General features: G+C 35.4%; 1 protein-coding gene across 2 annotated transcripts; it reads left to right on the top strand.

Moving 5' to 3' along the window:
* Positions 1-230: 230 nt before the first annotated feature.
* Positions 231-10,265, top strand: LOC141586326 (BEL1-like homeodomain protein 11). Of its 2 annotated transcripts, XM_074407518.1 has the most exons (10): positions 231-425; positions 517-619; positions 701-779; positions 982-1,045; positions 3,493-3,586; positions 4,727-4,854; positions 7,722-8,779; positions 9,128-9,516; positions 9,691-9,751; positions 9,875-10,265. In XM_074407518.1, the coding sequence occupies exons 7-10, from the start codon at positions 8,075-8,077 to the stop codon at positions 10,004-10,006; spliced, it is 1,287 nt and encodes a 428-aa protein (XP_074263619.1). In that variant the 5' UTR covers positions 231-425; positions 517-619; positions 701-779; positions 982-1,045; positions 3,493-3,586; positions 4,727-4,854; positions 7,722-8,074; the 3' UTR covers positions 10,007-10,265. The 2 variants fall into 2 exon arrangements, with proteins under 2 accessions (XP_074263619.1, XP_074263620.1); XM_074407519.1 differs by lacking the exons at positions 231-425; positions 517-619; positions 701-779; ... (1 more) ...; positions 3,493-3,586; positions 4,727-4,854 and having other exon boundaries at positions 7,133-8,779.
* Positions 10,266-15,569: the final 5,304 nt, after the last annotated feature.

The following is a 15,569-nucleotide window of genomic DNA, read 5'->3' as shown; positions in this document are numbered from 1 at the left end:
ATGCGGCATACATAAAATCAGAGACATGAACGAAGTACTATATGTCTATATTTCATTTTATTGTGAAATTTATCACACATTATTTTAATATCCGTGCAACGCACGGGGTTGCACGGGCAAAAAAACTAGTATTTTACTATATACTTCAATTTTACCGAGTTTATATGTTATTTATGATTTTTAATTTTAAGCTTTTGAGTTATATAGGAATATTTTAAACCTCGATACTCATAATATAACTTGGAAATTTTAAATCAAAACTCATAAAATTTGTCCAAAAACTCGACCAATTATAAGTTGAAATACAACCGTTATATAAGCACATAAGCATATAACGTAGTAAACGTACACATCTTATTTGAGCATTTGCTCCTTTTTCTCCCGCGTCTTCTAACTCATCATAAGCTATGTACTTCTACATTCAGGTTCGCCCCTCTTTCTAAACCCTAATTAATTGTACTCTTTCAATTCTTCAATTAATTTTAAATTGATGATACTATTGATTTTCATATTTAGGACAATTTAATTGAGCGCGCGAAAATTCTGTATGCGCAACGGACGGAATCGATGGCGGATTGATCCTCTCGTTGGATTAAAACTCCAAGTTTCTGATTATTAGGTTAATTTACACTCCTTTAATTGTATTGTGTGATTCATTTGGTTGATTTTAGGGTTTAATTTATTCGATTGTGAAAATTAGATGGATGATTGAAGTTACTGGACAATTTATCAGCTTCAATTAGATTTTTCCGGGGGATTACGCTTTGGTAACACCTAAGGTATGAATTTGAGATTGAGGTTAATCAAAGATTCACATGTCTTCGTTGTACTCACTCCGTCTCAGTTAATTGTTACGGTTTTTGTTTCTTTCTGAGGGTATCTTAAACAAAGTTAACAAATGATCAGGACAAAGGGAGTAATTGTTTAGGCTGATGATTTGTTGTGTTTTTCTTTTTCCTGATTTTGTTGGGCGTAATGCAGGTTGAATTTGTTCCTCTATTGCCTCAACATTCTCTCATTTACATCAACGGCCATATTACCTTAGGTACTTTATTTGTTTGTGCAGTTACTATTGTTTTGGTTCCAAGTTCATGAATTGTTGATGTTTTTGGGTCTCAAAGTTTCGTCTGCTGTATGGACGTGTTGGAGTTGTTGAGTTGCTATGTTTTATCTAGAATTGTATTGTTGAAGGCCATGAAGAGGAGGTTAACCACAAGTTGGGTATAAGTGGAAGCTACCCTCAGTTGTGCCGGTGTCAGGGAGATTGAGAATTTAGATGGTTCCATTACTTCAAGAGCTAAATCAAGAGTGCTGTCCAACCCTGTGATGCTCGGACTTGGATACGAGGATCCGACACGGATACGGATCTGAGTGTCGGATCCTTGAAATCTCAAAAACAAGGACTCGGATACGAGGATCCAAATTTAAATTTGAACTCGGCTAATTTTTATTTTTTTCTGAAAAAATTGATTATTAGTTAAAAAAATGAAAGAAAAGAAAGGAAAAGTAGTTTCTTCATGTTTAACATGAATGGAGACTTTATTACAACATTAAATTCATGTCAAGATCACTCCTGATATATGGCTGCTGTACAAACCACAGGTTAAAAACAAAACACTCTCACACCAATTTCTCATAGAAGGATCCGTCAAGGATCCATGTCCGGATCCTGTCCACCGGATCCTCAGGGTCAGGTGAAGAGTCCGAGCATCACAGGTCCAACCACGTGATCTGTTTGAATATGATAATGGGTAAAACTGCCAAAGTGATAAAAAAGTTGGAGCAATGTCTTGGTAAACTATAATAGAATTGGCACTTGTTTACAGTCTTTCTTACTCACGTTCTTTTACTTACCCTTGTTTCGAATATATTCTTTACCTTCGGTAATCCTCTACAACCTACTGTACTAGGAACTCAATCCCTGATGTGCTTAACTGATAAGGTGATTTATTGGCCTTAGTTTAAAGAAGGTTGCCTTCGGCGCACTTAAGCCCAAGGCTCTATGCGTCACCAGCCAAAACATCTCGAAAGGCCTTGTAGACAAGGCGTAGCCAGCAAGGCAAACTACTATGCAATTTCAATATTTGTTTCCTAGTTCTTTTATTATGCTGTTCTTGTTGGCATATTATTCCTTCCGTTTACTCCACATGTTACCCGTCTTGAAAATCCAAAAAAGGTTGAAATGATACTGAACATTACGCCTTGTGTCTATAGACACGCCCCTTGCATTTTGTTGCCTTGGGTCCTCCTCACTTCGCTTGGGCTCGAACCCTTCAAAATTTTGGTTAAAGTGACATTCCAGGGAATTGTGAAATTATGTGTGTAATTTTTTTTGGCACCAATATAGAACATTAAACTAATGTATCATGCTGATTTCATCAGCTTTAGTTAGAGCAATCAGCCGCCTATGTCTAACAAAAGTACTCCTAGAGTATCCTTGAGTTGATTTTGAGAATCTCTCCTTGTTATGACTTAACCTTGAATATTGAATGGTACTATAATATACTGGAACTTGGAGTTTATCTACGTGATTGAATGATTATGGCTTGGAAGCATCCTAATGGGTCAGTTATGGTGGGAAGCATCATAATGGTTCACCTTGGCGGTTGTGATCACAATTTACAAGTGATCCAATATAGAATAAGAAAAATGTGTATTGCTGTTTGGTCATCTGCCTAGGCATGGATGCAATAAGTGAAGAGTCAGAACATTGTTGATGTGTACACGGGGGTTCCTATTTGGCATAAAAGTCCTTTAAAGGTTTTATACAGAATCAGAACGATGTCAAGGGCCCTGATAATAGAGTCCATTGAAAATTATAGGAAAGAATTCATGGGTTTAATTTGGCAGGCTCTGGGATGAGAGCTTGCCAATTTATGGAGCTAATCCATTGAAAAGTTATGGAGCTTCTTAATGCATGGATCTGGGATGAGAGCTGAAAAGGGTAAAGATAAGAATTTAACTACCACTATAACCCCTTCTTTTAAAGCCCTATGCTCTCGCTATATTAGCTTCAACAAATCACCAGCACACTTCAGTTCATCAACATTTAACCATGTGAAGAATAACAGCCAGACGGTAAAGTTACGTACATCCGATTCCTTAACTCACAATAGATATGATAATCTCGTCTTGTGCATGGTTTGGAATCTGTTCTCTCATATCGTGATGGTCTCGTCTCATATCATACTATGGTCTGATTTTGACTGCAACCGATATGTTCCAGTCAGAGATATAGAGGAAGACCAAAAGCAACTCATAGTTCTTTTCTGTTTACTTTGGAATGTACGCTTAACCTGCCAATATAGGAATGATAAATATTGTTGTATCATTGTAGGTTCGTTAAGGACCTTGTTCATTGTCTATCAAGTTTGATCTGCACTGTCAAAAAACATGTTTTTCATATTAATGGCAGTGAAACTATGTTTATAACTTCTTTTAATTAGGTATCATGGCATAACGCGGTGTTTTTGTTTCCTTCTCCATATACAGATGCCCTGCATGAATCTAGAGAATCCTGGTCCGCTGCAATGACATTTTCTTCTGCTTGTCACTATATCCTCTCAATGTTGTCAGCCTCTCCAAGGTTTGTGGATTCAATCCTGAAATACCCCTAGTTCCCCTGTCCGATCAGTTTATCTTCATCTTAAATGTTACCGTTTTCTCCTTCCGAAACAACATTTTTGTGTTGCTAACAAAAGGGTTTGCGGAAGCCATTGAGGCACTAGGGTAATGTTGTTGTTGCTGTATTCTTTTGCAGCCACATTGAGCGTGGAAGAGCTGTAAAAATGGAAAATCTCCTAATGAATTTTAGGTGGTGGTTCCATGACAACATAGTTTACAATTGCAAGATCAATCACAATACGGGTATATCTTGATAGTATGGGAATAAGATATATTATAGGACTTGATGATTACCATATCATGTCTAGGAGATATTATTTCTTTGGAATATTAGCTTATCGTATTAGGAATAATGACGTCTTTGTGACAAAAAGAATCGGATAACTAATATATGGAGTATATAAATATGAGACTAATGAAGCTTGAGAACTAGTAATATAAATCTGAACATGTTTGATATCCTAGAACACTGTGTGTAGACTTTACAAGGGTATATATTGCTTCAGCTAAGTTGTGTGGAGAAAATCTGCTTTGATTTCAATTGAGATTAACTCGTATTACTTTTGCCATCAGAAGTAGCATACTTGCGTTTGTTCTTATGAAATCTGTTTGAAACATGGGATAATCAAGCACGCTGTTGAGTAGTATACGAGTTGGCTAAATTTGATTGAGAGTTCTGATCAGATGATCACTAGCTGTTCATAAATTGCGTTAATGTGTTTCCACAAGTTATACCATGTTAATCACTAGGTGTTGGCTCGGATGCATATTGACATGTCAGGTTTCGAGTATTGTAAATTAATTTCTCATTTCAACTTATAATGAAATGTTCCACGCCTCCACTCCCAACTCTATGTGGGTAAGTGCTGTGTTCAAGTGTAACACATGTAGATGATTATATCTCGAGTCAGGGTAACATAGAACGTTTTTGGCTTGCTGTTTGTTTCATATCTTAAAATAATTTGGGGTTGTCTGAAACGAATCATCTCAAAAAAAAAAAAAAAAAAAGAAAAAAGCTTGAAATTCATGGGATTTGTAAAGCAATGGGGCTTAAAATGTTTTGTTCTTTGTTGAGTTGAATGTGTGTCAGTTCATGCATCAGACGCAAGTGATACAGGAGCAGCTGCAACAGCTGCAATCTGCATGGAGATTCATCAGTGATTGTACCTCAACATATCAGCTGTCCCCTGGCTCATTTGGCCCATTTCTCAAGTTCTACTATTCACCTTGGTAAATTTTGCCTTCTTTTTTTAGTCCGATTCTAGATTTTCAGCGGATGAGCTAGAATGTCTTGATTCAGATTTTGTCTTTGTGCTGAAATCTTGCATAAATATCATGACAACCCCACCCACCTTTAATCTGAGAGGGTGGGCCTCCCATGGGGACTCACTTTCTAAACATTAAACAACCCGAAAAATAAATTCACAAATTATAGAATAAGACCGTTATAAACGGCCTTTTTATATGAACACGGTTGTACATTGTGCAACACTTGTGGTCTTGTGGACAACAAATACTCTAAATAAAATTTATTTTAAAATGAAGGGATATGTTTATTAGAGAGTGACAGGTGGATGAGGCCCTGGAACAAAGAAGGTAATCATTACAAAAACAAATTGGCCCTCTATTTAGAGTACCAAGAACCCACCAACAGGTCTACATTTTATACCAAAATAACACCCTTTCATATTTCACCTAGCCATTTACTCTCACCTGCATTTGATCAAAGAGGCTAATGTTTTTCATTTACTGCTCATATTCCTCCTAGTTGTATAGTAGAGGTAGACTGTTTTATCTGTTGAATGTGTTTATGCATGATTAATGGTTGAACAGAGCGGCCTGACAATTTATCGTGTGAGATTGTCCCTTTTGATAATTTATGCTCCCAGTAAAATTGTTTTTAGTATCCAACATGGAGTAGGGAGTATCAAACTTTATGGCAGTAAAATTTTTAATCCACTCTCTAAATTTGGTACATTCATACAAATTCTTTAGAGTAACATCAGTAATCGAATGTGTATTTTCGTCAAAAAAACTACGAGTACGGAGTATATTTTTTCAGTTTTCATAGGTCATTTATACTTCGATTTTTTTTTTGGGTGATTTCCAGTTAGTTGTTTGAGCATCTTGTAGACACCTTGTGTCATTGCATGCCCAAAATGAGAAAACAAAGGGATATATTCCCATGATGCTTGAAGACTCACATATGCAAACAATCTTAAAAATTGAGTTATGTTAAAAGATTGCTTACTTTCCATCCCCTTCTCTTGATGAGTTTATGCACAGAGTAAAGGAGGAACCCAGTGATCAGAAAAATACACAATTTTGGTTTAAAGAGAGTGAAAAAAAGACCAACTTTTGAGTTTCCCAAAGAAATGAAATTGCAGCAGGCTGTGTAAATTGCAGGACAGCTTGTTGTTTTGTAGTCAGGAAAAAATGTGGACCTTTTCTTTTACCTGTCAATGTCATCTACTGTTTTCATCTTATTTACTCCCTCCCTTCAACTCCACTTTACAACTTTTTTTTTGCGCACTATTTACAAACGGACATTCAACTTCAATTTTCTCTCGATACATAAATGAAAATATATCTATGTGAGATCTTATTTGATTCGTCTTTAAGAGTACATTAAAAATATCTAACTTTTATAATTTTTGAAAATACGCAACTAATGATATTTATCGCGTAAAAGTTGCGTTGGCAAACGTGATAAAGCAAACTTGCAAAGTGGAGTTGAATGGAGGGAGTATTATTTTAAGTTATTTTTGATTATGGGGTGAAAATTGTACAGGCCTATGTTTTCTTAGCCTTTGTAGCTTAGATTTCTTACATCTTTTACTAAATTTTCTCTGATTAAAGAGAAAGCCTGTGTCTTTTGCTCTTGTCTTGAATATTTGTTTATTATTGAAATAGGGTACTCCTTCCTATTCATTTTAACTCTCTCCTTTTAAAAAGGCACGTAAATTAAGGGTAAGATTATTTTATTGTAAAGTATTGTGGTGGTGTAAGGTAATTGGAGAGAGGGAAGGTATTATTGTGGGGTAAGATGATTAAAATAAGTATTATTGTAGGGTAAGGTGATTAAAATAAGATAAAGTATGAGTATTGTGAGATATTGTTGTAGGGTAAGGTGATTAAAATAATTATAAAACTTTACTAAATAAGGAAAGGGGGAGAGTTATATGAATAGATGAAAAAGGAAAGGGGGAGAGTTAAAATAAATAGGAGGGAGTATGTTTTTTTAATCATCATAATGATAAAGTGATTTTGTTATAATGTGGTCTAAATAAATATTTACAAATAATGCTCAGCAACTTGTGACAATTTACAACCGATTTAAATAATTTTAAAAAAGAACGAGGATTGTGATCGTTAGAACCAAGACTCGCTGATAAATATTTCAGTTTATTTAGCTTTAAACTAGCATGAAGTCTCTTGTTGTATGAACAACATTAATTGAACACAAATTCTCATTATAGACGGACACTATCCGTCTATACATATAGACGGATACCATTTCCCTCACAAAATATCCATTTGCCATAAAGTGGGAAGCACATGAGGGGTGCCCCACCTTGTCCCTCCTACCCATTTTATTAGAGGTCTTTACCCGTCTATTCGCCCCACCCGTCTATACCAAGACCTATTGTTAATTGAATCCCTTTGTTTCAGAACTTTCCTTTATGAAAACTAAAGTCTGATCAATGTGAAGTATTAATTGATAGGTTCTGTTTGATTGTCCTTTGATCCTGTTTTCTTCACTACTCCCTCCATATCACACCAATGGTAACACTTACTTAAATACGGTCGTATCGCACCAATGATAACATTAATCCTTATTATATTCAGCTTACTTTTCATATTTGCCCCTACTTTTACCTTTTTTTCTTAAAAACTTCATTTTTTACCATTTTACCATTGGTCTGGTATGGAGGGAGTATTATTTGCACTTTTATTACTAATCTTTATTTTCTTAATTTCTATAAATGGGTTTAATTTGGTACTTGTACCCTATTTTGCTTTAGTTTTTTGAGGTCCCTTTAAACATTGACTGCTCAGTTTGCTCACTATTCATACTGTCTGGTGCTTCTATGCAGGTTTTAAGTACAGTTTCCTTCCAAAGTTCCATCCTAATAATTGTTTACTTGCATATTATTGAATTTATTTTGACTATACATTATCTAACCCAAAAAAAATAGCTACAAAAATAAAATAAAAACCATAATATTTTTATTTTTATTTTTTTACCTCTAAAAACAAAAGGTGAGCAAAGTTAGAATACCACTTATGAGACTTTCCCTTCCAAGTTTGTTCCTTTGATTTTGTTCTTTTCACAAGAATCTTTGGTGAAACTGACATTTTGGTGTTTATAGCAATTCCCTTGTATCAAACCTTTGCTGTAAAAGATTCTCCAAAAAATAAAATCTCTCTTTTTATTTTTCTGGTGAACATGGTTTCACAAGAGACACAAAGCAACAACAGGAAGCCAACTTCTTCAAATAGTTTACATCACTTCTTAGTTTCAAACCATATTCAAACCCAACCCCATTTTCAGAACCCACATTTTGACCCAAACCCATTATCCCACATTACCACAAACCCATATGCTGATCATAATCAATCCCTTGGCAATACTCATTTTTCAACTGTTCAATCTCTAGGAGAAAGAATGTCTAGGTCTATAAACCTTGTTCATAATCCATCCTTAGTTTCTGCTGATGATCAATCTGAAATGGCTCATACAACCCGGCATTTCATGGACCTACTTGGAGCTCCAAATGAGTCGAATCACGGCCCGAACATGCTTTCACTTTCACTTGGTTCAGAATTCATTCACCAAGCTTATAACAATATGGTTAATTCTTCTTGTGAGGAGAATTGTAACCCAAGTGACTATCCTTTCATGGGGAGTTCTTCATTTCCTGCTTTCGCGGTTGGTAATTCTGTGTATTTGAAGCCTGCTCAATCGGTTCTCGAAGAAGTAATTAGTCTTGGAAGCAAGAATGTTGATTTAAGTGAAGTGAAGAGGCTGTTCTTAAGTGGACGAGGGATTTGTAATGAACTGAGAGCTGAATTGCTTAGTAGTGGTTACTTATCATCTGATAAGCATGACCTTCAAATCAAACTTTCGAAGCTCTTATCCTTACTAGATCAGGTTTGTTTATGATTTTCTAGTACTTGTCATTTGCTAGCTCGACTATGACCTGATCACATATGCATTTATGTTGAATCTTGACATAGGAATCTAATCTTATCACATTTCGCGGTTTTATGTTACCCTGATTTTTCATATACCTTACAGCTCTTATCTGGCTATGACACTTGAACACTTCATCTTAAACATGTTAACTTTTCATAAAATAGCCAAGTTTGAGACTTGGATATGAACCAATGGGCTACTTGTAATTGATCCTGAATTCTCCGAATACCATAGTTTGCTATGTTCGCCGACTCAAATTAATTTCGAAAGGAAGTTAAACATTTGTTTTATTACACATTTTAGGTGGAAGGGAGATATGATGAGTATTGTCAGAGGATGGAAGAATTAGTTTCATCATTTGAAGTGATAGCAGGGGAAGGGGCAGCAAAATGTTACACTGCTTTAGCCTTGCAAGCAATGTGTAGGCATTTCTGTCACTTAAGAGATGCCATAATGTTTCAAATTAAGTCGGTCCGGAAAAAATTATCTCCTGAGTTGCCTAGGTTAGGAACTGGATTATCCCATCTAAGCCTGTTGAGCCAAGAAGGCCAGACTAATAACAGCCGGTTGACTCTCCAACAAATCGGACTTATCCAAGGCACACACCGTCAAGCCTGGCGTCCCATTCGTGGACTGCCAGAGACCTCAGTTGCTATCTTGCGTGCTTGGCTTTTCGAGCATTTCCTTAATCCGTAAGTAAATTTTAGTTTAGTGTTGATGTATCTTATCAAATTAAGTCTTGTGCAAAACCGTTTCACTGTGAGACATTAACGATTAAGACAGTCTCGTATAAGTTTATTTTGCTAGAGATTATGTGATCAAGATGGTGTTTTGACAGATGTTTGTTTAATTGTGCACTTATGCAGATACCCAAATGATTCAGAGAAGCTTACTTTGGCATCACAAACTGGCCTCTCAAAGAATCAGGTATAGACTTACGATTCTCATTTATCAATTTTCTTTCGAGGGCAGTTAAGAATATCTAAAGTTTCAAACTACAGTTTTTGTCAAATTTTGCTGATGACTTCGAGTTGTGTAATGGTAATGCAGGTTTCCAATTGGTTCATCAATGCAAGAGTAAGATTATGGAAGCCTATGATAGAAGAAATGTACAAAGATGAATTTGGAGACTCTTCTGTGGATTCTTCAGGAGACGGTGTCACTGATCGGGCCGAGGATTGATCTCATTTGTTTTTTACTGATTGGCTAATTGTTGTAGGACTTTGCTCAAGTCAGCAAGGGCTTTTAAAAGAACAAGCGCATATCGAAGTTATGGAGATGTCAGAGATGGCTAATATTAGGCCATTTTTTGTACTAGTAATTAAGGTTAGTTTTTGTAATTAAATTGGAGCTAGTTAACCATTAAGGTAAAGATCGTTTGAACTTTCAAAGAAATTGTGACCATTGAATGCTTATTTTATCGGAATTCTTACATACTTCGCCATGAAATTCATTGAATAGCAGCGTACAACACTCTTAACACGAATTTGACACTGATGATTAATTAAGCAGCAAAATTCTATGTAGAATTCAGCAAAGTTTTACTTAGATAGCAAACGCAGCAGCTACATGTGGTAAACGATCACAAACCGGACCTGCAAAATAACACCTTCGCCATCTCCTAGTCAAAGTAAGCTCTTTTGTCTCCTCCTTTTCTTCTTTTACATGTCCCATTTCCCTCTTCTTCCTATCTCTCTTCGAAGATTTAGTTTTGCTTAAGTCAACTTCAAGAATCCCATCGCGTTTTTCATCATGTCCCACCCGCTCCTTCTTATTCGTACCCCTCTTGAGCGATTATCCTTTGTTCAAGTCAAGCTTAGTAATCTCAACTTCATCTATAATATCCGCAATGTGCCTATTTTTCATACCACATCTCGTCATCTATAATATCCGCAATGTGCCTATTTTACACGTTAATTAACATTTGAAATCATATTAAGTTTATTTCGTTAAAATATGATTCTCAATATATTGTTTTTCCTAATTTGGAACACGCATTTGACGTAGTAACAAGGATGACACTGACATCATTTACTCACAGAAGATGAGACGCATCTGTATGTTCTTCAACGGTATTCCCGACATGAAATATTACGTTCACTGGGGTCGCGAATTTGGGAATGTACCTACGCAAAACATGATAGAATGACAAGCTGTCAGATGTCTTAACAAGACTTTTGAAGTAAAAACATACGGATACTTGGTCAATTGTAAATGGAGTTGAAATAAGAAACTCTGTTTCTTATTTTGTGGACGCCATCCCCGGTTGCAAGACGAGAAATAAGTGGTCATCAACTCCATTTGCTCCTTCATTCTCTTCAATTCTTCATCCCTTGCGGCCTCCCTTGCTTCCTTTGCTTCCCTTTCCGCCTTCCTTTCTTCTCTTTCGGCCTCAAGTGTATTTTGAAGTTGAGACACGATACTCGGCATATATGTTTGCTTTTGAGAGGCCGGGTTCCCGAATTAGGTCGGTCGTAGTAGAGTTCTCAAGTTTACATAAAATAATTGGAATTTGGTATTCAAGACGAATCATGTCATCAACCGATATGGTGGAAGAACATAAATCTCGGAAAAATTGACTAATCTCAGTAACTGCATTCCACACGGTAGTTGGAAGGAGATGTTTCAATGCAACGGGTAATAAGCGCTCCATGAAAACATGACAATCATGGCTTTTCAACCCTTGCAACTTCAGTTTCTTAAGATCAACACAACGTTTAAAATCGGATGCATATCGATCAGGAAACTTCAACTTTCCTAACCACTGACACAATGCCTTCCTTTGAGCTTTGTCAAGAGTAAAAATAGCTTTCGGCTTAGACCCGTCCTTAAGAATGTGTAGTTTGGGACGATCACAAAATCTATTCAACTCTTTTCTTGAAGTAATAGCATCCTTGGATTTACCTTCTACATCCATAATCGTATGAATGAGTTGCTCAAAGAAATTCTTCTCTAGTGCATTACATCCAAGTTGTGCCTGAGTAACAATATATTCTAATACGGAAGGTCCCAAAAAATACTTCTTTTAAACCAACCGCTCTTCTTTTTCTTCAACTCTTTAAACTCTTCTTCAGTACCATCAACAGTAGATGACAAATCACATATCAACTCCCATAACTCATCCCGTGGTAGCCGATCCGGAGCATCATCAAGCACCTCCTTACCTTTAATAAAAGCTTTCTTGTTCCTTCTATGTAGATGTGTATCCGATAAGAAGGTTCTATGACAATCAAACCAACTTATTTTTTTGGAATTAAGAAGCCAAAATGCTTTGCTCTTATCCATGCAACAAGGGCATGCCTTTTGTCCTACGGTAGACCATCCAGGTAGAATATCGTAGGCGGGAAAATCATTTATGGTCCATAAAAGTGAAACTCATAGTTGGAAATTTTGCTTCAAGGACACATCATATGTTTCCACAGCAACTTCCCACAAATGTTTCAACTCTTCTATCAACGGTTGTAAATAAACATCCAAATTGGCTTTTGGGTTCTTAGGCCCGGGAATAATTAGCGACAAGAAGATAAATTGCCTTTTCAAACATAACCAAGGTGGTAAGTTGTATGGCGTGATCATCACGGGCCAACATGAGTAAGGTTTACCAAATTGGGTGTAAGGAGCAAATCCATCCGTACATAGGCCAAGTCGCACATTGCAGGGTTCCTTGGCAATTTCAGGGTAAATCTTATCAAAACGCTTCCATTCCTCTTCATCACTCGGATGACACATCTTTCCCGGTGTTCGAGGATTTTGTTTGTGTCATCTCATTTGTTCAGCTATGTTTTTTGTTTCATTCATTCTTTGAAGTCTTGGAGCAAGAGGAAAATAAATTAAATTGATTTTGTGATATTGGTTTCTTACTCTTTTGACCTGTCTTATTACCCTTCTTGTCTTTTCCCTTCAAAACAATATCTCCCTCACTTGTCTCATATCTACCCTTTTGACATTTCTTACATTTGTCAAGCAAAACATCATTTCCCCAAAAGAGCATACATCCTTCAGGACATGCATCAATCTTTTGATGCGGAAGCTCAAGACCTTTAACTACTTTTTTGGTATTATAGAAACTTCGGGTCATGACGTTATTGTCAGGGATAGCGTCCTCAAGCAAAGACGCAATACCATCAACGACATTAAATGACATATTAAACTCACATTTCAAGGTTACTATCCTAAAGGCGGCTTGTAACAATGACATTCTACTCCCTTCATATAAAGGTTTTTCTGAAGCCTTTAACATTTCAAAAAAGGATTTTGCTTGTGGGTTTGGTTCTTGTTCAATGATAGGTTCGTACTTCGTAGCTGTCATTATTAAAAGTATTAAACTCCAAAGCATCAAATACCATATTTCTATATGGGTTATCATTTTGTTTGGTTTGAGGTTGCTCGGTAATTGGAGAATATGGTTCTCCATGACAAATCCAATTATACTCCCTTCATACCAACACCAATGGTAACATTGACTTTTTCACACTTGTCGAGACACGTTTTGTAACGTGAATATCTTTAGTTACACATTATAAAATTTGATATTCTTATAGCATTCATAACGATAAATCAAACAATATCTCCCATGACTTACTATATTTGTCTTATAGATTAAGAATAATATCGATGATTTCCTACGACCATGAATAGTGCCAAGATTATCAATGTTACCATTGGTGTGGTATGGAGAGAGTAATAATTTGGAGAAAACCCATTTGTATAAGAGTAGGTCTCCTGAGAGACGGTCTCTTAATAAGCTTTATTGAGAGACCATTGTACAATTTTAAGAAAAGGTGGTACTAAAGGTAATAAAATAGGTACAAATCATGATTAATGATTAAATGGGTACATTTATTATGTAAATAGGTACGAAATTACTATGTCACGGTCAACAATAAAAGAGGTACGAAATACAAATAAAAGGGTACGAAAGATTGGTCTCTCAATAACTTAGTGAGAGACCGTCTCTCTCAAGTTTTAGTGTTTGTATAAAGATGTTCTTCTACTTGAATGTAATGAAAATATTTCAAGTTTTTGCATTTACTACAAGGTCACCTAAGTTTATTTTCTACCAAATCATATCCTTCTTGTTATTTAGCAAACACAATAAACTCAAGAACCCCTTAACAAATCTACTGGTGGGACGTTTCCTCTTATATACCCTATCTTCGTACATCCATTTGCGTTCCGATCTCTTCATTTTAATCTAAAAATATTCCAAACAACAATTTTTAACAATATAACTCATACAACATTATTATACTTCTTAGTTTACAACCTTGTACTAAAAAATATTCCAAACAAGACTAATAATTGAATAAACTAAAATCATACTAACATTATACTAATTTACCACTTTCAACAATATTAACATTACACAATACAAATTATAGTAACATTATACTAATTTTGATAAATTCAATAATACTACCATTATACTAATTTGATAAATTCAACAATACTGGCATTAGACTAATTTGGTAAATTCAACTATACTAACATTAACAAATATTAGACTAACTTTAATTATACACTCCAAACACTATACAATATTAATACTATACTATTTTTTTCCAATCAAGTATACTAACAATATCAAAGTCACAATTACATTGTCAATTACAACCCTAATTCAATTAATATTAACAATTCCACAAAACCTCCAATTCATATTTAACCTAATTACCAATTTACACAAACCCTAACTAATTAACAATTAAAAACAATGTAAGCATCACATGAGTATACATAAATATCATAATAACATCAAAACAACTAAATTACAATCACAAATTAAACAAAAAATACAAAAACCAACTAATAAATTGAAATTTAAAACAAGATAACACACTTTCAAACAACAAGAGAAATGAAAATAATGGTGATGAGCAAATGAGACGGCGGTGATAATGGCGGTGGCGGTGTTAGTTGTTGGTGATTTCGTCGGTGGTGGTGGTTTTAGTTGTTGGTGGTGTTGTCGGTTCCGTCGCGTTTTGCTCTCTTCCTTCCTTTTTTTTGTGTTTTGGTAAAGTATGAAAGAGGGAAGGGGATGTTGCTGGAAAATAGAGTAAAAAAGCGGGCGACGGATTTGGCGACGGGAATAGTGCAGTCGCCAATTTGGCGCCCGAATTCAGTCGCTAATTTCGAAATTTTCGTCGCTAAATTCAGTCGCTATTTTGGCGACTAATATCAGTCGCCCGATTTTTTTTATATGTCGCTAACTTGGCGACTGCGCAAAACAGTCGCCCGAGAGCTGAATTCTTGTAGTGTTGAAATATAATAATGGTTTTTCTAACGTGTGCCCTAAGGGCATACATTAATAATCCATATGTGGAAATAATAACAAGATAATCTCACTAATTATGGTAAAAATGAAATTAAAATACTTAAATAACACAGTAACTAAAAACAAAACGTCTATAAATACCGCAAATATGTGGGGATCTACACTAGTATTTTATAAATTATATAATATGATTATATATTTGTATCACACGTATATAAAAAATGTCTCACTGAGTTTCCAATATTTGTATATAAAACCTTTATGCCTTATTATTGAAAATATTGGGAAAAAAACGAATGATCATCATTCTAATAATAATATTAATACTAAAAATTATACTAATTTGAGTGATTAGCTAGGTAGCCACGTACCACGAATCATCATCATTCTAATTAGGTGCAAGAATATAATATATCACTCTTTTAGAAAATATACATATTTTTATTTTTTTGTTATCCCACTACCCCGTTC

The sequence above is a fragment of the Silene latifolia genome, chromosome 6 (assembly GCF_048544455.1).
Source record: "Silene latifolia isolate original U9 population chromosome 6, ASM4854445v1, whole genome shotgun sequence".
Classification (NCBI taxonomy): domain Eukaryota; kingdom Viridiplantae; phylum Streptophyta; class Magnoliopsida; order Caryophyllales; family Caryophyllaceae; genus Silene; species Silene latifolia.
This window is presented reverse-complemented; position numbering and strand designations above follow the sequence as displayed.